We start from the raw sequence: 23560 nt of genomic DNA on the forward strand, positions 1-23560 counted from the left end.
AAGGAGGGCACAGTCCTCTGATGGTCCTAGCTGCTTGAAATCCCTCTTTCCCTGCAGGGATCAGCAGCTCTTGGTAGCCAGGGACAGGTAGAAGGTCTTTCCTGCAGCAGGCTTTGGTTCTTTTCCACCCTGGCTGGGAACTGGCTCAGGAAGCAGGGTCTCCTTGTGAAGGGAAGCTCGATGTACCTGGGTTAGACTCACCTGTCTGTGCTGCTTCCATTATTTCTGCAACTATCTGGTGGTTTCCCTCTCTTCTCTCTCAAAGGCTACTGATTCCCCTCTTCTCTGTGCACAAGGATTGCTGAGCCCCTCTCACCCCTCCGGGAGACCTGGGATCATCCAGCCAGCTGTCAGTCCTCTGGGGATTACCCCCAGAGCCTCCTGATTGGCTCTTCTCTTCTTTCCTCTGCCCACCTCCTCCCCGAGTGTCATGTACTTTTTTCACAAAGGGAAGGGGAGCCCAGACATCATGGAGACTGTGATTCTGTGGCTGTCATTTTGTAGACTCTTACCCCAGTTCCATCATGCCTGAGGGTCAAAGGACTTCCCGCTGCCATTTTATGTGTCAGAGTCTGAGCAAGAGAGGAACCCAGGGAGTTACATAAGCAAAACATAAAAACAATCATTTTCTAGTGTAATCATCGGATCAGGGGCTGTTCACTTTCTTCATTTGGCCACATTCTAGATCATTCTGCAAAGAACACAGTGATTATTTAAAGCCAAGAGGCCAGCTAAATGTTTTGGTTTTGTCAGAGAGTGGGGAAGAGGGTGTGTTTTAATTCAGCAATCCTACACCATTCTTACTAAGTGAGTAGTGACTGAGTGAAGTAGAAAAATAAATTGTATATTTTCAAAAATAACATCACTTAAAACCATGGCTAATAGAAAGGAGGAAACTAAACTTCCAACAAGGAGTGGGTCAACTTCTGCAGATTGTAGTACTGAGCTTTCTCCACCATCACCTGCACCAAGAAGGAAATAAACACCAGTTGCCTGATACCGTTAGCATTTCTGAGACATCTTATCAACCAGGACTTAACCCTTTCTCTGTGTATAATGTTGGAAAACAAGGCTATTCTTGCAACTCATCCTGGTATGATGACTCAAAGACTCCATTATTCTGAAGCCAGCGGCAGTTAGAGACATACTTAGTTTCTACTTTTAGATGCAAGCTACTTTTGACTAATTACACAGATGATGCTTCATACAGTCTGGATTGTCTAATTGGAAAAAGGCTTGAGACAGATTTGAGAGGCAGCAAGTTGATACTCTTCAAAAGACAACAAAGAACATACTGAGTTTGCAGTACTTTCCAAAGAAAGCAGGAAGATCCTAAAGGAAATACTAAGCGGTATATGTTATCTTTCCAGACAGGGACTTGCACTGCAATGCCATCATAGTGAATGAGCTGAAATTATGCCCATAAGTGGAATAGTTGACTGCAACTTTATTCAACTGCTTTGTTTGGAAGAATATGATCCTGATGTTTCAAAGTGGCTGAAAAAGAGTCAAGGCAAATTCGCAAGTACACTTATTCAAAATGAGATCATGGAAAGTCATGGCTCTTAAAATTGTGTGTGAGACAGAGAGAGCTAAGAAAATTTCTGTTATGGTAGACAAAACAACAGACTCCTCTAACAAAGAGCAAGTGGTTTTATGTCTGTGATAAGAGGATGTTCATTAAGAGTTCACTGCTCTGTATAATGTAGCCTGTACATCAGCAGAGGTAATCATCTCAGTAACGAAAGATATTATTGACTCTAAATGTGATGAGCAACAACCTTTGTGTACAATACTTTGATGATGTCACTATTATGACAGGCTTAGTACCAGGTGTAGCAACCAGACTGCAACAGGAGGACCCATGAACTGCATATACTCATTGCTATGGGCATGCTTTGACTTTGCTATGCCAGGACATTATTAAAAAATACACTCTCCTAAGAGATACTCATGAAACTGTTTAGGAAATCACTAAATTAACTGAAAAATCACCCAAATGAGATGCTATATTTCAGGATATAAAATATGAGATATTAAGTAGGTTACCAGGCATCTGGACTCTCCATGCAGAATCATTGGCTTCAGTTTCTAATAACTACCATGCAGTGTGTGCAACTTGGGAGCTTGTGAAGGATACAACAAAAGATCTTGAAATGAGAGCTCAAATTGCTGGCATTGCAGATCAAATGGAAAGTCTGACTTCGTCTTTGACATTGAACTAGGTCAACAAGTCCTAAACATCATAGACAACCTGTCCCAAACTCTGCAAGGGTCAGATATTTTAGCAACAGATGGCCAATCTTTCATGAAAATGGCATGTAATTCACTTCAGTCCCTCTGATCGGATGAAAGCTGCAACTTATTCTGGGAGCAAATCCACCAGAAAAGTTTAAAGTTGGAGAGAGTTGGAAAGCCAGAGCTTCCAAGAAAGAAAGTTCCCAAGAAAATGCAAAGAGGGACCCAGCTACCCAAATTCAGCAAAGGAATTTTATATGTACATCTGTGTTGAAGTAATTGATTTTACAATGTCCCATATTCAGTTGAGATTTGAATAAAGAGGCTACAAGGTTTTTCAAAATCTTCAAACTTTCATAACCCCGAACGTAACAGAAATGCAAGTTCAAGACATGCTTCAGGTGTATGGTTACAACTTCAACCATAATTAACTGAATACTCAGCTTCCTCTGTTGCAAGCCAACTGTCACTTTAAGGAAAGATCATTGAAGTCCAGTTGGAAATATCTCTGTTTGCTCAGCTATACCAAATGTCAGCTGTCTTCCAAAGTGCTGAAGTTGAATCAGATGATTTTAGTGGTACCAGCAACCACTATGGTAAGTGAGCATAGTTTCAGTGTTCTACATTGTATTAAAATACGGATTCAATCCAAAATGGGGCAATCACAGCTCAGCCCGTGTATGATTTTATATGTACACGAGGACATGACTGATGATTCACAGCTTACAGATGTTGCAGAATAATTCATTTCAAGATACCCAGGATGAAGATCATTGTTTGGAATTTTTTCAGTCTTTCCTTTTACTCATATTTTAAAAAGTAATGATTTCATCTGTAGTTTTATACTGTAGTTTTATACTAAATTTTCCCACTTTACTAAAAGTGAAATAATAAATGAGCTTTTGTTCCAGATTCAGTGTTTCTTTTTTTATTAATGCATTTTGGCGGGCAGGCGTGGGTGGATAAAATTCTCCCAAGCCCCCAGCTGTCTGCCCGTGAAAACATATGGGTATTATAGACTGTTCACTTGATAATTTAACATTTTCTTCTCTATACTACACGTACAGACATATGACCACCTAGCTTCCGCATATCTCTGCCTCCGTAGAAGCAATGAAAGGAGTCAAGTTTCAGAGTGGTAGCCATGTTAGTCTGTTTCAGCAAAAACAATGAGGAGTCTTTGTGGCACCTTAGAGACTAACAAATTTATTTGGGCATAAGCTTTCGTGGGCTAAAACCCACCCCATCAAATGCATGGAGTGAAAAATACTCACAGATCTTGGGAGACAGGCCAGTCCTCGTTTACATACAGCCTCCCAACCTGAAGCAAATACTCACCAGCAACTACACACCACACCACAGAAACACTAACCAAGGAACCAACTCTGTTGTCAACTCTGTCTCCATATCTATTCAAGGGACACCATCATAGGATCTAACCACATCAGCCACAACATCATGGGCTTGTTCACTTGCACATCTACCAATGTGATATATGCCATCATGTGCCAGCAATGCCCCTCTGCCGTGTACATTGGCCAAACTGGGCAGTCTCTACGTAAAAGAATAAATGGACACAAATCAGACATCAAGAATTGTAACATTCAAAAACCAGTAGGAGAACACTTCAATCTCCCTGGACTCTCAATAACAGACTTAAAAGTGGCAATTCTTCAACAATAAAACTTTAAAAACAGACTTCAACGAGAAACTACAGAACTGGAATTAATTTGCAAACTGGACATGATCAAATTAGGCCTGAATAAAGACTGAGAGTGGATGGGTCACTACAAAAAGTAATTTTCCCTCTGTTGATATTCACCCCTTTTTGTCAACTGCTGAGAATAGTCCACTTCCACCTTAATTGTATTGGCCTCGTTAGCACTAACCTCCAACTTGGTAAGGCAACTCCCATCTTTTCATGTGCTGTAATATATACAGTGCTTACTGTAAGGGATCATCCTTCAGGATAGGTTGTAGATCCTTGATGATGCGCTGGAGAGGTTTTAGTTGGGGGCTGTAGGTGACAGCCAGTGGCGTTCTGTTACTTTCCTTGTTGGGCCTGTCCTGTAGTTGGTGACTTCTGGGTACCTGTCTCACTCTGTCAATTTGTTTCTTCACTTCACCCCAGCAGGATTGTGTGTGTACATGCACGCGTCTGGTGGATAGCCTGAGTTTTCACAGATTTCAAGATGCTAAAGTCCGTGCTAGTGGTGCCGGATACAAAACCACCTCCTTTTGGCCAGTCCCTGTTCTCTTCAGGGGCCTGATCTAAAACCAACTGAAGGCAGTGGAAAGATTCCTGTTGACTTCAATGGGCTTTGTATCAGAGCCTGAGAGCTCTTGAGGTAATCAGTGATATGCTGTAAGATACTTGCAGAGGCCTTTTATTTGAAATATAGAAATATCTGGTGAAGCCCTAGTTCTCCTTTATAGCAGAGAGAAACAGATTTCTCAGATCTACCTTGTGTGCATCATGGCCCTAACTGCTGCAAGTTAAGCTTTAGGTCCTTTATCAGGCTCTATTAGCATATATCCTTGAATCTACATAAAGTTCCATTGACTTCAGTGAGACTCTGCCTGCATGTATAGCTCCATTCTAGTGGATTTCACTGGAAAATCAAGGCTTAAAATGGTGCTACTGTAGGGTTCTTGAGCTATGACTAAAAATTACTGTGATTTTTTTTTCTGAAGGAAGTGTATGGTCCTTCATCTCTCTGACATAACAATTCTGGAAAAGCTTTATCTAGCCTAGTAATGAATTGAATTAGAATTCATGCATTGTAATTCATATTTCAAAAGCTCATAAGCACGCTTTGTACACAGCAGTTTAAAACAGACTTGTAGGAATAAACTACATCAAAATCAAAGTATATTAGAGTGTGATTCTGTTCTGAAAAGTGAGTCTAATAATTACACCGTGGGGTTCCATATTTATTCTCTCAGTGGCTTCCAGAACAAACTTGCTCAGTTCAGAACTAAAAAGGTTGGTAGGAAAGAAGATTAGTAATTGCTTGCTCTGCAAATTTAGCATAGGGTCAGAGACACAAGCTGGGTTCTTTGTGGCTCATGCATCTTTATTAATAATAAAGCAGATACTGCATGGCAAACTGTAGCCTCAGCTGGACCTGTACAATTTTAGTGTCTAGAAATTCTCTCTCTGTTGCACCTGTGAGATTAATTCAAATTCAGCAGTAGTGTAAGTAGGTGCAACGCTGTTTAAGCCAATGAAGTTTCATCTATTTACATAGGTGGGAAATTTGTCCCTTAATTTACTTTTTTTTTTTTAATAAAGAGAACTTTGATCACAGCGAGAGAGCATCATCACTGAAATAAATCCAGCTCTTTTATTATGGTATGAGAAATTTAAGTTTAAACACCCTTCTCCCCGCTCCTCCCACAGCTCCCAAGAAACTCAGGGCTTGGCTACACATTGAATTACTGTGTGGCAAGCCAGCAATCTATAGCGTGCTGACTTGCTGTGCAGTAACATTCTGTGTGAACACGGCTGTCAGGGTTCCCTCCCCACTCTGAACTCTGGGGTACAGATGTGGGGACCGCATGAAAGACTCTTTAAGCTTATATTCCACCAACTTAGGTTAAAAATTTCCCCAAGGCACAAATTCCTTGCCCTGGAATGGTATCGCTGCCACCACCAAGTGAGTTAGACAAAGATTCAGGAAAAGGACCACTTGGAGTTCCTGTTTCCCCAAAATATCTCCCCAAGCCCCTTCACCCTCTTTCCTGGAGAGGCTTGAGAATAACGCACCAACCAAATAGGTAACCAAGGTGAGCACAGACCTGACCCTTAAAAACAGAACTTTATTATAAAGAAAAAAGTAAAAGAAGCACCTCTGTAAAATCTGGATGGAAGGTAATTTTACAGGGTAATAAGATTTAAAACACAGAGAATTCCCCTCTAGGCAAAACTTTAAAGTTACCAAAAAAAAAAACAACCAGGAATAAACCTCCCTCTTAGCATAGGGAAAATTCACAAGCTAAAACAAAAAATAATCTAACGCATTTCCTTGCTATTACTTACTATTTCTGTGATATTAGATGTATCATTTCAGTAGGAGCTGGATTACTTGCTCAGTCTCTCTCTTTGTCTCAGAGATAACTCACAGAGCACAAAGCAAAAACCTTCCCCCCCAGATTTGAAAATATCTTCTCCCCTTATTGATCCTTTTGTTCAGGTGCCAACCAGGTTATTTGAGCTTCTTAACCCTTTACAAGTAAAGGAGGGATTTTATGCTACCCTTAGCTGTATGTTCATGACAACTGCTGTGAAGTTTGAAAGTCCTGGAGTATGGCTTGGCTGTAGCAATGTTCACACATGGCAAGCTTGTGCACTGCAGATTCACACCTGGTTTTGCAGTACAGTGATTCAAGGTATAGACAAGTTTCTAAGTCTGTGCCATAGATAAAACAATTGGGAGTTATCTGAAGGGCCAGAAGCCAAGGATTATAACTATTTCATCTTGAGAAGAGGCCCCTCTAGATCAGAGATGAGGCGTATGGGTGGGGTTTTGTTGGCAAACTCATATTGATGCTGCCAATGCTGTATATTTTCTGTGTATGAATGGAAGACTTCAGCCTGCAGAAATCTGGAGCACTAAATTGGCTTTTTAAAAAACTTTGTGATACAGTGAACATTTCTGAAAAAGAAACATTGTTGTTCTGTCACATATAGTATTTCCAAAATCTTAAGAAGCTAATCAAAGTTAGCTAAGTCAGTCCCAGAATAGTGCAGCATAGAGAAATCTCTTCAGTCTAACAGAGAAAGGCATAACGCCATCTAATGGCTGGAAGATGTAGCTAGACAAATTCAGTCTGGAAATAAGGTTTAAATTTTTAACAGAATAATTAACCATTGGAACAATTTACCAAGTTTGTGGTGAATTCTCCATTGCTTGCAATCTTTTAAATCAAGATTGGATTTTTTTCCTAAAAGATATGCTCTTGCTCAAACAGGAATTAATTCAGGGAAATCTAATGGCCGTGTTATGCAGCTTCTCAGAGAAGATGATCAAAATGGTTCCTTCTGGCTTCATAGGCTATGAACCTAGTAGGAGCGGTGATTGTGTGCTATATTGTTGGAACACCTCCAACTTGGGTGGCTGCCAGAGTGGGGTTAATTTTCGGGTTAGTCCTTTTTGCTAAAGAATTTGGGTGGTAGTGTTTACTTCTTATTGGAGAAAGAAGGGCTTTCATGTTAGGGACCAAGGATACAAAACCTAGAAGAGGTGTCTGAAACCCTTGTAATACTCAACTCAGATCAGTCCCAAATCCATAAACCATTGAATTGGGTTGATTTTTGGCTCTTGAATACTAAAAATAAGCTTGTTGGGCACCATATTGTCTTTCACCATAAATTCATGTCGTATTGACTGATTCTAGCAGTGCTGTGGCCTTACAGAAACACATTAGAGCACTCCAAGTCAGGAGAGTAAGATACTTTGTTTAATTGTGCCTATGCCATTATTGGTTTAGACTCTTGCTGGGGTCCTTTGGAGTGAGTCCTGTTGGCACCAGGGGGCTACCACGCCTGAATAGATCTTTAATGGCTCCCAGGAGAGCAGATTACTGTCATACCAGTGAAAAAGGTCCACAGTAATTAACTTGCATACAATGCAGTTTATTTGAGAAGGAATTACACAAGTGGTAAAGGGTTACATTAAGCACATAACTCCCATGTTACACATTAAAGAATGATACAGTAAGAGTTATATATTCCTCTTAGCGAGCCTCTCTTTCACAAACACACAAACGGGCCCTGTGCCCGTTCCTGCTTGGCAAACAGAGAAGGTGGTTACCAAATTCTATGGATGACTTCTTCTCTCCAGGTCTGGTCTTCTCAGCCCTCTGGTCTGTCTTGGATTCCCTCGAGAAAATTGTAATATCGCATTAATCATACCCACAATTTGTACGCTATTAGATGGTGTGTTTCCTTTTCTGGTTTTTATAAAACTTAAAGCATTATTTTATAATTTTTAGTAGCATAATCCAACAGCTCAATCTTACAAGTTTTCCATAAAGCTTGTTTTTTCTTATATTGCTTACACATTTGGTATTCAAAACAGAAACATACAAGGGAATAATGCTGCAGTTTCAGAAATTTAAAATAACATTGCCCATTTAACTCCATTTTATGCTGTTACTTGACATACATCATTATACCAAGCACACATTTGAGATCTTATTTTTCCTACAGCTTTTAAAACAACGTTATATTTTCAAGCAAGCATACCTTTTATAGATATTATCAGTCTAGTTGACCATTCTATTTGGTCTAGTGTGCCTTGATTAGTTTGTATTTTAATATCCCAATTTGTATAATTTCTCTTTGTATAATTTGTATCCATTTCCTTCTGGTACTATTCCATAGTACCCTGTTTTATTTTTCAGGTGCTGGCATATATTACTGGTACATTTTTTGTTGTAAGTGAGTCTACGTGAGTTTTGACTGTTTTGCATAAATACTGTGTGGTTTCTTAGTTTTCCGGTTGCACCGATGCATAGGTGGTAGGAACAAGGGCATGTGACTTGCTAAGACCCTTGAGGGCAGGTAAGGCTACTCAAGTTGCCTGCACGTAAGCTATAGAAGGTGTCCCTCATAACCTAAAACCTACAAGGGGGGATGTGACCAGGTGCCACTTTGCCTGGGAAGTGAGCCAAAGACCAGGAGGAGGGGCAATGGGCGTACTGGAGGTCCGGTTGCTAGAAGCTGAGCAGTCTGTGATTGGGAGAGAGGCGGGGAGTCCAAGATGGATTTGGCTAAAAGTTACTGATTCCTGTGCCAACAAGTCCGTTCCACACTGTGTACCTGTTAATTAATAAACCCTCTGTTTTACTATGTTGGCGGAGAGTTACAAGGCCCTTTGGCTTCCCCAGGAGCCATGCCCAGGTGGACTCACTGCGGGGATGCTAAATTCCCTGAGGTCAGACATAGGAAGGCCAAGACCACTTAGGCTTTTTTTGCCCCGGCAGCAGTGTGAGGGGAGGCATGCCTCAACAGATTTTGACTGGCTTTTTAGAGATCAGTTTTAGAGCATTAGCCTGGTGACTCTGTGATAGACTATTGATGATTCACTCCTCAGGGACTAAGATCACAGGAATCTAAATTTAGATTCCTGGTGTGTGTGTGTGTATACACTAGGGATTAAAATTTTTAATTACCCATTTTATATGTTTAGGAATATTGTAATGTTTTTGTGTTGATTAGGTTACATTAACCCATGTTTATCCTTCCATATATTACATATTGTCACCATATGAGGTATGGCATCTTAAAGCACATTTATGTTAGGGTACTTTTGTTTGGACACTTTAAATACAGATTTATTACCATACCCCCGTAAACATGTGTTCTATGTGCACCAATTACATCTTTATTAACACATTTTTATATTCTCAGTGATGTTATACAATTTTACAGTTGATTCTATATTTATGACTGGAATTTGAATTTTATTTTTAAACCCAAGCCCCTTGAATTATGTATTCTTGGGGTGCTTTTATACAATGATGTTGGCGTGTCTGAGGGGTTTTTTTATGTGGCGTATGTGGGTCCCACAATTCCCCAGTTTTGGTATTAATTGCTTGGGATACGTTGGCCCCCAATGCATATGCACCATTTCTTACACTTGAGATCCCTAACCACCTTTGGTTAGCTGGATTATATTCCCTCTTAACTACTAACTAAAGCATGTTTTCCTGAAGCTTCTTGCCACCCATTTGTTAATAACTTGGATGTTAATCCCTGTACCCAAGCAGAAATACATGCCTTATTTGGTACGTGGAATGTCCATATTCCCTGAGTGTCTTTTATGGCCTCAAAGGGAATGACAGATTCTGTTACCATAGAGTGCCAGATTTCCCCATCTTCCACATTCTTCCTTCTTATCATCCCCTTTACCGGGTTTAGCAACTTGATATTCCTTTATTGGGTTGTGGAGAGCTTTTGTACTGGAAAATCAGATACCTGGATAGAATTTTTTTTAATTCCCTTTTACTTTGCTTTCTTTTAGCCTTTTTTTTTAAAATGCTGCTAGAGTAAACATTATCAGGGAAACAACTTTAACATGACTTTTGTACAGGTCATTTTACATAGGTTAGCTTCAAGTTATTGCCCACAGTAAGGTTTACTTTGGCTAGGACTTTGAATAAATCTGCACTGTTATCTATCCCAATACTGGAATTTAGACTTTCCAAAAGCTTTTTATTTTATTTAAAAAAACCACAACTTTCCTGTCTTCAGAGAATTAAACCTGGAGGCTGCTTTCAGATTTTGAGATTTTTCTATACTGATAGTATATCAAAAGCAGGAAGCCTACTACACAACCAGTGAGGTCACTGGGTAATTAAGGTCTCCTTAGCACCTTGGAATGCCCAAGAAGAATAAAGCCAATATAGAAGAACTAAAGAATTTTGCATTTCTCTTTTACAGTTAAAGATTAGCTTACTAGAATTCTTTGAGAGGATTAACAAGGATATAGACAAGGTGATTTAGTGAATATAGTGTATTCAGATCTTCAGAAAGTCTCTGAACCCTTATTGAAGGTTTTTAGGCAAGTGAGCTGTTATAGGATAAAAAAGAAAGTTCTTTATGGATCAATAACTGGTTAAAAGATAAGGGACAAAAGGCAAGAATAACTGGTTAGTTTTTAGAATGGAGAGAGGTAAACAGTAGCGTTTCCAGGGATCTGTACAGGGGAAAGCTAATACTGTCAAATGACCTATGTATTAAAAAGGCAAACAATAAAGTGGCAAAAATTTGCAGATGACACAAAGCTTCAAGATAGTCAAGTCCAAAACAGACTTTAAAGAGTTGCAAAGGGATTTTACAAAACTGGGTGACTAAGCAGATGAAATTCAGTGCTGACAAATGCAAAGTAATGCACGTGGGGAAAACATAATTCCAATTATACATATAAAAGAATGGGGTTTAAATTAGCTGCTACCACCCAAAAGAAAAAGAGTTCTGGAATCATTGTGTATAGATCCCTAAAAAACATTCACTTAATGTTCAAAGCTATATCTGAAAAAAAGCATAGAAAAAAAGGCAACAAAAATAATCAGGGATCTGGAACAACTTTGTCTAAGAAAAGATTAATAAGACTAGGACTTTCTAACTTGAAAAAGAGATAACTAAAGGGGGAATACAATAGAGGTCTATGAAATCCTGACTGTTGTTGAGAAAGTAAATAAGAAAGTGTAATTTACTTCTTTTTTTATATAACAAAAGAACTAGGGGTTACCAATTAAGATTGCTAAGCAGCAGGTTTAAAATAAACAAAAGGAAATAAACACAGGAAAATTAACCTGTGGAACTTCTTGTCAGAAAATGTTGTCAAGGCCAAGACTATGCAAGGTGTTTTTTGTTGTAAAAGAAAGAGAGAAACTCATAAAGGCTATTAGCCAAGATGGGCAGGGATGGTGTCCCTGGCCTTTGTTTGCCAGAAGCTGGGAATGGGCTGCAATGATTACTTGATCATTGACCTGTTCTGTTGATTTTCTCTGAAACACCTGGCATTGGTCATTGTTAAAAGACAGGACGCTGGGCTAGATGGACCTTTAGTTTGACCCAGCATGTTTTTATGCTTATGCCCCTAAGAAGGGTGCTCATTGTATTGAAATTTGAGTAATTTAACAATCTTCTGGCTTATTCTTCAGCACAGACAGGTCTAGTAATCACATTGCTAACAAGCCATAGCAAATTTCAAAGCATATTTCTTGCTTCCATAAATTTATAGATTAACCTGCAAAAACATAAGCAACCAAAACAAAAACAAAACACACAAGGCCTCTGACCGGACCTTATAGGCCAGTACATACTGTGCATTCATTTCTGAAAATTGTTATATTTAATCCCCAGGCAAGTATAATTGGATTTGATCAGAATGTTTTACACGTCTCTATCTGGAGTGGTTACTAAAACTGCAGGACTGGCCATATACTTATCTGTTAACTTGAAAGGGTTTCCTTTATATAGGGATTATTTTACCTTTGTTTACCAATTTTAAGCATTACTGTGTTTTCTATTTTTCATCGATATTTTAATTATTCCTTTGGCTCTTCCTTTTGTTTGTGTTGATTTCTGTCCAAATGTTTTCCAACGTTTGCATCAAATTTGCTACCCAGATCTTCTTCTGTACCTGCACAGGCATTTGTTTCTTTGGTGTTAACAGGAACTCAGGAGTTCTTATAATTTAGCCTGTTATTAATTCAAAGAAGGAAACAATTAACAAATAACAAATTCAGTACAGAGAACCATTTAGCCTTGGCTGTTGCTCTGGCCACTATAGTTGGAAGGCTGGCTACAACAAGGGTAGATTTACAATTATATTTTTATAATATAATCATGGCATGTCATCTGCCATTTGGTTTCTGTACAAGCCAGATTGCGGAGTTGCAGGGGCTTTGACAATTTACTACTACCCCCTGTGCTTTTAGATCCCGCAACAGGGTTCTTTTTAATGTGGGGAACAACTTCTGCTCGATAGGAACACTGAGGAGCTACTTTACTCATTTTTTTCACTATCTTTACCACTGCCTTTTCTTTCTAGCCCAAATCACGAGAAATTTCTTTTATTCACTTATTGTCTTTCCAGGCTCACTTTCTTAATCCTTCTGAAACAACCTGGTTATTTACAGTCTCTTTCTTCACAACCAGCCTTTCTGCCAAATTAATCATTCACTTTTCCAGTTGTACCATATCTACTTTTAATATAGCTTTTTCAGTGATGCTGTTACAGACCACTGTATTTATTTAAAATGTAGTTTGATCTACTGCCCATTGCAGGTGTTTTAATACTTAAAGTTGCCTTTGCTCCTGTATTAATTAATGTAAGGAACCATTATATGTTTCCTTCTGTCCCCTCTTCCACGTAAGATTTACCAATTATGTGGGGCTGTAATTTGGCTACTAACATTTACCTTTGCGGACAGGGGTTGCTAAGGGCGAGGCATTGTTACTGAAATGTGGAGCCATCTGGAAAGGGAGCTGCCAATTTCATCTAAGCCAATTCCGGGGATAACAAGTCATAAGAACTCACTGGCAGATCATCTGTACCTATTCCCGTGGCCTTAACTCCTGGCAGCAGCATTGACTGTGATCTAGTCCTTGCCATCAAATCACTTAACACAGTTAGCAAAGTTTTCAGAGGTTGCCCATCCAAATGGGCCATATCTGCCCCTCTTTCCTGAAGTTGAGCCCATCTGTGCTCGCAATGATCCCCCACTAAACACTCCACATCTCCTATCATACCGTCCTTGGCCTTGTCCTATTTCATTGCAACTACCATGTCCCATATCACTGTGGTTGGAGCCATTATAGCCTGCTTGATTGCTGTCAGGAGCCTCACTAGTCACTTTCTGAGGAAAAACTACCTGCTCTACTTACTACCCTTTCTGTCTTCTGAGCTGCTTTAATCAGTTCAACCTGTTCTAAATCCATCCAGGATCCTATGAACACCTTAATAGGTTTCCTTAAACCATCATAGATCAAATCTGTCAGCTGTTTCGCCTTGATTTCAGCCAGAGAGCATACCAACACCAGCCTACTACAAGAAGCCATAACAGATTCTTCTTCCTTCTGATGTATCAACAAAGTTGTCCTCCTCAATTCAGAGGGGGTCAGAAAGTATTGGGCTACCTTCTGGATAATACCATCACAGTCACCTTTGTTTAACTCTGCCTCAATTCCTGCCAACAAAGCCATTCCTTCCATAGGGCCAGCACAAGTTATTAGTTCTCTTAAATCTTCAAGATCTAAATGTTTTCTAACCATGTATTCCAACAGCCAAGACAAACATGTTCTCTTAGTCAAAGAGTCCATTTGTTTAGCCAGTGCCTGTTTTTAGTTTCAGTCAGAGGACAATTTACTTCTTCTCGTATTTGCCGTGAAGGCTGAGGCATTTGCTATCACTAGCGGCTGGGCTGCTGGGGGGCCTGGCAGGGGCTCCTCTTTCTCTTCCACCTGTATATTTATTCTTTCCGGACATGTATGAGTTAAAGCTGTTATCTGCCGAGCCTTGGTTACATTTTGTGCTACAGCAGTTTGCAAGTCGCGTTTCAGGCTTTCGTTCGGCAATTTTAATTTATCTAGTTCCTGTTCCAAACTTTCTTGCACAACATCTCGCTCCTTTACAAGCTTATCTATAGAACAATACATGGCACAGATGACACGTGCTTCTGTTTGGGCTTTCTCGGGAGTGTAACCCTTTCAGTACCTCAACAGCAAGTTGTCCAAAACTTTTCTCATGCAGTGTGGGGACAGCATCAGCCAGACATGGATCAGCCCCCAAGCTTTTAAACACCTGTCTTAACAAACACTCATCAACCACACACAGAGGATTAGGGGTGTCCCTCTTATCCTCCGGTTCGATGACGCTTCCCTGTCTGCATTTGCGAAACATCATCGACTCTTGGAACGACCAATACAACCCTGCTCACTGGTATATTTCCCTTTCTGTGTACTGTAACTAAATCTGGTCCTCTGAGCTAAAATTAATATAAGTCAGAACTGATTCAGAACAATATTTAAATTAGTTGGTTAACACCAGTGATTCAGGATACCAAGCTCCTCAAAGGCCACCAGTTCAGAAAACAGTTTGATTCAGTTTAAAGACCTTTTTTTCTTGGACACAATAGTAATCATCCTCTGCTACCAAATGTTGGCATCAGGGGGCTACTACCCCGAATGGATCTTTAATGGCTCCCAGATTACTGTCATGCCAGTGGAAAAGGTCCACAGTAATTAACTTGCATACACTATAGTTTATTTGAGAAGGAATTACACAAATGGTAAAGGATGACATTAAGCACATAACTCCCATGTTAGACATTAAAGAACGATACAGTAAAAGCTATACATTCCTCTTAGTGACCCTCTCTTTCACAATCGTACACAAACGGGCCCTGTGCTAACCTCACACAGTTCCTGCTTGGCAAACAGAGAAGATGGTTACCAAATTCTATGGATGACTTCTTCTTTCCAGGTCTGGTCTCCTCAGCCCTCTGGTCTGTCTCGGATTCCCTCAAGGCAAGGCCTTGGTTGCCTGGAAACCCCTGTGATCACAGTCCTACTTGGAGGCTTTCCAGCGCTGCAATTAGTAAGTGGCCACATCTGCAGGGCACTTCCAGCGCTGCAACTCCCTGGCTGCAGCGCTGGCCGTACACCTTGCTCAGCATGGGGAATAAGGATTGCAGCGCTGGTGCTGCAGCGCTGGTCATCAAGTGTGGCCACACACCAGCGCTGTTATTGGCCTCCAGGGTATAAGGATGTATCCCAGAATGCCTGTTCAGCCACTCTGCTCATCAGGTCAGACTCTACTTCCCTGGCCTCAGGTGACCCGCCCTTTAAATGCCCCGGGAATTTTAAAAATCCCCTTCCTGTTTGCTCAGCAAGGTGTGGAGTGCAATCAGTGAATCTTTACAGGTGACCATGCCTCCACGTGGCAAACGAGCCCCAGCATGGAGCAATGGAGAGCTGATGGACCTCATCAGTGTTTGGGGGGAGGAATCTGTGCAGGCACAGCTGCACTCTAGCCGTAAGAATTATGATACCTTTGCCCAGGTGTCAAGAGCCATGCTGGATAGGGGCCATGAGCGGGACGCGCTGCAGTGCAGGGTTAAAGTAAAGGAGCTGCGGAGTGCCTATTGCAAAGCACGCAAGGGAAACCACCGCTCCGGCGCTGCCCCCATGACCTGCCGTTTTTACCAGGAGCTGGACGCGATTTATGGGGGTGACCCCTCTGTAAATCCGAGGACCACGATGGACAGTTCAGAGCCGGTAGAGGAGAGGGAGGTGGAGGGGGAGATCCAAACAGACAGTGAGTCTACTGTGGTGGGGGGAGACACCCCGGAGTCCCAGGAGGCATGCAGTCAGGAGCTCTTCTCAAGCCAGGAGGAAGCTAGCCAGTCGCAGCACCTGGAACTTGGTGCAGAAGAATCACAGGAGCAGGTCCCAGGTAAGCAGCTTTTATTGCAGTGCAAATGTTTTGGGAGAAGAGGGGGTGGTATGGCTGCATGCTTGCATGCCTAGATGTGGAATATCCCATTGATGTGGTCTATCACGTCGCGGTAATCTGCCTCTGTAATCTCTTCAAAAGTTTTTGCAAGAGCATAGGCAATTCACTTGAGCAAGTTTAAAGGGAGAGCCAGTGTGGTCCCTGTCCCAGTCAGGCTAACGTGTCCGCGCCACTGTTCCAGGAGGGGTGGGGGGACCATGGCTGCACACAGGCAAGCTGCATAGGGGCCAGGGCGGAATCCGCTTTGTTGTAGGAGACCCTCCCTTGCTTCCCAGGTAACCCGCAGCAGGGAGATATCTTCAAGTATTAACTCCTGTGTGAAATGGAGGGAGGCACAGTGTTTCAATGCAGGTCCCAACAGCAGCTTCCTGCCTTTCCCAAAGCCCACAAACAGCAGTGCACCCAGGAAGCAATAAGCCCCCTGCGCAGGCAAACCACGGCAGGAACCCCAGGATTAATTCCTGTGTGAGGGAGTGTTTCAATGCAGGTCCCAACAGCAGCTTCCTGCCTTTCCCAAAGCCCACAAACAGCAGTGCACCCATGAAGCAATAAGCCCCCTGCGCAGGCAAACCGTGGCAGGAATATGTCTCCCAGGATTTATTGATTTCTACTCTACTGCCTTACCCTCACTTACCATTTCGGGGAGGCTGTGAATTCTCTAGCTGTGTTTGAAATGTCTGAGGAATGCTACAGTGTGAGACTGGAAACTAACTTCAGATTATACACAATGCAGGCTCTCTTAAAATGTATCATTTGCTGTATTTTTATAGAGTCCTTGACTAGTCCTGGACCGGCCTTATCAGTGACTGAAAGAAAACTTCAGAACCTTAGAAGGAAGCCTAAGAAAAGCAAGGAAGATTTGGTGAAGGCAGTTATGAACCAGTGTGCAACAGAGAATAAAACTGCGCAGGAATGGAGAGAAAAAATGCAGCACTGGAAGGAAACAGAAAGCAGGAGAAAGGAGTTGTTGCTGAAGAAAACCACGAGGCAGCTTATAAACCTCATGGCGCGCCAAACAGACTATATGCAGTCACTGGTAGCCATGCAAGCAGAGCACTACCGTGCCAAACCCCCACCCTCCCAAACCTCTTTCCCCTGTGCACCAATGTCAGCTCCAAGTCCCGTTCCCCAGCATCCAGGTTCTTACCTACACCATCACCAGCTGCCCCCGAGACCTGTACGGTCACCTATGAGCCCAGAGAACTACGACCCTTACCCTCTGCACTCAACCCCCATCACCATGCAACAGTACAATTCTGAGGTGCACAGCACTCCTGGCAGTACATATGCAAACCTATGAAAGTACAGTTCAACAACCAACCCCCCTGCCCGTTTACTTCCTTTTTTTTAAATAAATGATTTCTTTGATTATGAAACAGTTTTTATTATTGCATAAAGTGAAAGATAACAAACCCCAAGGAAAACACAGGTAACAAACAGCAAGGAAAACACAGGCACTTAAAAGCACTGTAACCAGTGCACGTCACTCCTGGTCAAGGTAAATAACATTACTGTTGGCTTTCAGCCTCAAATTCCTCCCTCAAGGCATCCCTAATCCTTGTTGCCCTGTGGTGGGCGTCTCTAGTAGCCCTGCTGTCTGGCTGTGCAAATTCAGCCTCCAGGACTTGCACCTCGTTGGTCCATGTCTGGCTGAATGTTTCACCCTTCCCTTCACAAATATTATGGAGGGTACAGCATGCGGATATAACCGCAGGGATGCTGCTTTCCCCCAAGTCTAGCTTCCCATAAAGCGCCCGCCAGTGTCCTTTTAAACGCCCGAAAGCACACTCCACAGTCATTCGGCACCGGCTCAGCCTGTAGTTGAAACGGTCCTGGCTCCTGTCCAGCTTCCCTGTATAGGGTTTCATGAGCCAAGGCATTAATGGATAAGCGGGGTCCCCAAGGATCACAATGGGCATTTCAACGTTCCCTACTGTGATCTTTCGGTCTGGGAAAAATGTCCCTTCCTGCATCTTCCTGAACAGGCCACTGTTCCGAAAGATGCGTGCATCATGCACCTTTCCAGGCCAGCCTGTGTAAATGTCAATGAAACGCCCACGGTGATCCACAAGCGCCTGGAGAACCACAGAGAAATACCCCTTGCGATTAATGTACTCGTAGGCTAGGTGGGGTGGTGCCAGAATAGGAATATGCATCCCATCTATTGCCCCTCCACAGTTAGGGAAACCCATTTCTGCAAAGCCATCCACAATGTCCTGCACGTTCCCCACAGTCACGGTTCTCCTTAGCAGGATGCGATTAATGGCCCTGCAAACTTGCATGAACACGATTCCAACGGTCGACTTTCCCACTCCAAACTGGTTCCCGACCGACCGATAGCTGTCTGGAGTTGCCAGCTTCCAGATTGCAATAGCCACCCGCTTTTCCACCATCAGGGCAGCTCTCAATCTTGTGTCCTTGCGCCGCAGGGTGGGGGCGAGCCCAGCACACAGTCCCATGAAAGTGGCTTTTCTCATACAAAAGTTCTGCAGCCACTGCTCGTCATCCCAGACTTCCATGACAATGTGATCCCACCACTCACTGCTTGTTTCACGAGCCCAAAAGCGGCGTTCCACGGTGCTGAGCATTTCCGTTACCGCCACAAGCAATTTCATGTCACCCGCATTAGGCAAATCCAGATCATCGTCGGACTCCTCACTGTCACTTTGGAGCTGAAGGAATAGCTCAACTGCCAAACGTGATGTGCTGGCGACAGTCATCAGCAAAGTCCTCAGCAGCTCAGGCTCCATTTCACACAGAAAGCGTGCTGCACTCACAATGACAAGAGACATGGACGGGGAAACTGTGACTGCTGGGAAGTGAAGCGATGCACCACGGGGCGTTGGAACAGGAAGCGGAATGAACCACACAATTCCTTCCCCTTCCCACAATACTCAGCGCCAAAACGGCGCCAAAACGGGATGAGGTGCTCTGTGGGATAGCTGCCCACAATGCACCTCTCAGTACAGCGCTGCAAATGCTGCAAATGTGGCCACACTGCAGCGCTGGTAGCTGTCAGTGTGGCCACACTGCAGCGCTGGCCCTGCACAGCTGGACGACCAGCGCTGCAACTCGCCAGTGTAGCCATACCCTGAGATTGGGTCTCGTTGCGCTAGTTTCTCTGAGAAAGTCTCTACCCCGAAGACTTTACAATCTAATTAGAATAGAAATTAGAGCTCTCTGAATGCAGAGAAGCCCACGCCAGCAGATCCTGCTCTGATGTGCAATTTTGTGACATCGGTTCTGCTCAAAGTGCCCAACAACAGTATTGCAAACTGTGGCACCAATACTGGAGAGCCTGCCTCATGGGAGTAATCCTACAATCCTATCAGTAAGGATTACTCTTTATGGCACTTTCAGAATTGGGCCCATACCGTACATAGGAAACCTTGTCCTTTCATAAAAACCCAACTGCCTCTTGGATGGAACACAACATTTGTTTAATAGTGCACAATGATACAACAATTTATAGGAGAGGAAAGGAGAATGCTCGATCCCATTAAAACTACATGGCATATATAATATAGCAGAATGCAATTATCCAAGTTGGACTTCAGTCAGGTTGCAGGAGCTGTGAAAGTAGCACAAGGATTTTTAGTAACTAGAAATAAACCTGAACTGATAAATTAGGAGTTGGGTCTCAACTTTCCCAAAGTTTGGGAGTATTCAGTTGTGGGGTTTTTATAGGCCTGGTAATAAACAATAAAACATTGTATTTAACCTATATGTAATTAAACCATAGTTTTAAAAACTGCTTCTTTAATTTCCATGTGTGTGACTCTTAAAAGGGTACTAGAGACCTGTGGTTTTTATGTTTACTAATTAGAACTAGTTGACAATGGGTATATTTTTTGCTAAAAACTGTTCCCATTTTTATAAAAAAATAAAAATTAAAACGATGGACTAGATGATCTTCTGAGGTCCCTTCCAACCCTGATATTCTATGAAATTGATCATACCAATATTCAGAATAGAAATCTGCTGTTGTTTGGCTCTTTATTACTATGTAGAAGCTTGACTTAACAGCATCTACATAGTCTCAGCTGGGTGGAGATTCAAGTAAAGATGGGAAGCATCACTATGAGATTTCCATAACTGAGCCCTAATAAATACATTTTTTCCTTTCTCTCTTTATTAGGAAACAGCTGGAAGACTGTTGTGACCCTGGTCAGCTCTTTGCTATGACAAAACAGAACTCTCCGCTGGGAAAGAACCTCTGGTTTGATGGGGAATTTTTACATTCTGTCACTATTGACAATGCAACTTACTCCCTTTTCCCACAGGTCAGTAACTGTCTTGTTCTTTTCATTTTAGCCCTCTATTTCTTCTCCAGACAATAAAACTGAACATATGTTAAATCAGGCTGGCTGAAAGGCTAGTTGTAAGGAGTAATCTGTAGCTTCACTTCTTCATGATAAATGTTTTCTTGTAATCCTTTATTTAGCCAGAGGCATTGCAAATCTCTGTCTCCCGCCCCCACCCCCCAAATGCATATACACAGGAAGATTAGCCATAGTTTCAAGTATCAGGGAGTAGCTATAGTTTGAATTCTTCCCGTGACCACTTCTCAGTATTGCCCACCCCAAAAGTTTACAAATCATGAGTCAGGACCCAAATGATCATGAGATTAACATAAAAATTATGAGATTTAAAAAAAAAAATGTTTCAGATCCTTTTATTTGCCTATTGGGTTTTGAGCCTTCAGGGAGCACTCAGGTTATATTTTCAACCTTTTCTATTTAACCACGAGGGCTAGGAACTTACATTAAATAAATAAAGGCTTAAATTCTCACATTTCCAGAAGCTGGAGCTTTAAATAATACGTCAAATATATCAAGACTAGTGATAAAATCACAGGAGTTGGCAATACTACAAAATATACAGTGAAGAATCGTAAAGTTCTCCTTGCTTATACAGCATGCAGAGATTTGCCAATACTTTTGGCTTAAGCCTTTGTTTCCCCCATCCTCCAAAAGGACCGCTTCTGGCCTATAATATTTAGATCCTGATTCACAGCTGGTGTTAACAGGAGCAGTTCCGTTAAAGTCATTGGAATTTCACCTATTTACATTATTGATGAGTTTAGTCCATAGCATTTAAATTAAAAGACCCAAAAATATATATGATGGGCTAGATTCTGATCTCAGTTACATGGGTCTAAATCTGGAGTAACACCTCAATTCTTCCAAATTCTGAACTTGATGTTACTTTAGATTGTCATCAGTTTGACTGAGTATAGCAGATGGTCCACGATGTAGTTATAAAAAAAAGATATTTTGGCTATTTATTTTCAAGGGCTCAATCTTGGATTCCCTAAAAAAGCAAAATTGTCATTCAGGTCTTACGGACTGCAAGATTGGGCCATAAACAACTAGCCTACTGTCACCAGAGGCTATTATTAAGGACAATTTGAGCACAGTTTCCAGAAGAGGATAGTGGAGCAGGTGGGCACACACAACCCAACAATAAATAAATGAACCATAAAAAACAGGCACTTGCACTTCCAAATTGGGTACTTGTGCACCTACCTAACTGCTTACAAGCACAAACATGGGGTTTGCAAGTATAATAGGTTTACATATATTGTGTTTTGCAGCTGCAGCTTAGATTTCTGCATTTCAAAATTTGGCAACTGATTTTTATTCTCTTATGAAAAATGTATATTGATAAATTGAGTGCCAGTGTAAATGAAACCCCAGAGATCTTTCTTTCCACTTAAGTAATATTAATACTGAAGTGCCAAAATGTTCCATGGTCAAATATTTTTTTAATTGATCTCATTTTGATATGGTGACAAATGATGGAGGAATTTACTAAACTGCTGAGTAAAATTTTCTGTTTTAAATGGTACAAAAGGGATTAACAACCCCCTTTGGATCAATTAGAGTGATACATTTGGAGCCAGGGCTCTATGAACTTTCTGAGCTAAGCACGATCCAGCAGCACAGTTAAATGTGCTTAATTTTATGTATGTGAGTAATCCCACTGAAGTCACTGAGGGTATGTCTACACTACGGAATTATTCCAATTTTACAGAATTCGATTTTTGGCAACAGATTGTATAAAGTCGAGTGCATGTGTCCACACTAAGCACATTAATTGGCGGTGTGCGTCCATAGTGCCGAGGCACTGTGGGTAGTTATCCCATAGCTATCCCATAGTTCCCGCAGTCTCCCCCGCCCATTGGAATTCTGGGTTGAGATCCCAGTGCCTGATGGGGCAAAATACATTGTTGCACGTGGTTCTGGGTACATGTTGTCAGGCCCCCCCTCCCTCCCTCTGTGAAAGCAACGGCAGACAATCATTTCACGCCTTTTTTCCTGGGTTACCTGTGCAGACGCCAGACCACGGCAAGCATGGAGCCTGCACGGCTGACCGTCACCGTATGTCTGCTGGGTGCTAGCAGACTTGGGACTGCATTGCTACACAGCAGCAGCTCATTGCCTTTTGGCAGCAGACAGTGCATTACGCCTGGTAGCCATCGTCATCGTACTCCTGGGTTCTCTTTTAGCCGACCTTGGTGAGGTCAGTCGGGGCACCTGGGCAGACATGGGAATGACTCAGCCAGGTCATTCCCATCTTCTGCCAAGCACCCAGGAGATGACGATGGCTAGCAGTAGTACCGCACCGTCTGCTGCCAGCCTAAGATGTAAAAGATAGATGGAGTGGATCAAAACAAGAAATAGACCAGATTTGTTTTGTATTCATTTGCTTCCTCCCTCCCTCCCTCTGTGAAATCAACGGCCTGCTAAACCCAGGGTTTTGAGTTCAATCCTTGAGGGGGCCATTCTGTGTGACAGTTGTTTGTGTTTCTCCTGGATGCAAAGCCATCCCCTTTGTTGATTTTAATTCCCTGTAAGCCATGTCGTAAGTCGCCCCTCCCCAGAGCAACGGCAGACACAGCTTGCTTGCAAAGGAAATAAAGTCACGATCGTTTAAAAACCATGTATTCTTTATTAATTGATTATAAAAATAGGGAGATAACTGACAAGGTATCCCAGGTGGGGTGTGGGAGGAGGGGAGGAGGGAAGGAAAAGGCCACTTCAAAACTTGTTGAATGCCAGCCTTCTGTTGCTTGGGCTGTCCACTGGGGTGGAGTGGTTGGGTCCCGGAGCCTCCCTGCTCCACGTTCTTGGGCGTCTGGGTGAGAAGGCTATGGGACTTGGGGAGGGGGGAGGGCAGTTAAACAGGAGCTGCAGCAGCACTCTGTGATCCTGCTGCCATTCCTGAAGCTCCACCAGATATGGGAGCATGTCCGTTTGATCCTGCAGTTGCCCCAGCATTGCATC

General features: G+C 42.3%; 1 protein-coding gene across 2 annotated transcripts in view; it reads left to right on the forward strand.

Annotated features, from left to right (window-relative positions):
• The window catches only part of ST8SIA1 (ST8 alpha-N-acetyl-neuraminide alpha-2,8-sialyltransferase 1), a 181328-nt gene that overhangs the window by 34431 nt on the left and 123337 nt on the right, over positions 1 to 23560 (forward strand). For both annotated transcript variants that reach the window (XM_045001866.1, XM_045001867.1), the window contains exon 2: positions 20410 to 20554. In XM_045001866.1, the coding sequence (XP_044857801.1) occupies positions 20410 to 20554 (145 nt within the window). The remainder of the gene's footprint in view (positions 1 to 20409; positions 20555 to 23560) is intronic.

This window comes from Mauremys mutica, chromosome 1, assembly GCF_020497125.1.
Source record: "Mauremys mutica isolate MM-2020 ecotype Southern chromosome 1, ASM2049712v1, whole genome shotgun sequence".
Classification (NCBI taxonomy): Eukaryota; Metazoa; Chordata; order Testudines; family Geoemydidae; genus Mauremys; species Mauremys mutica.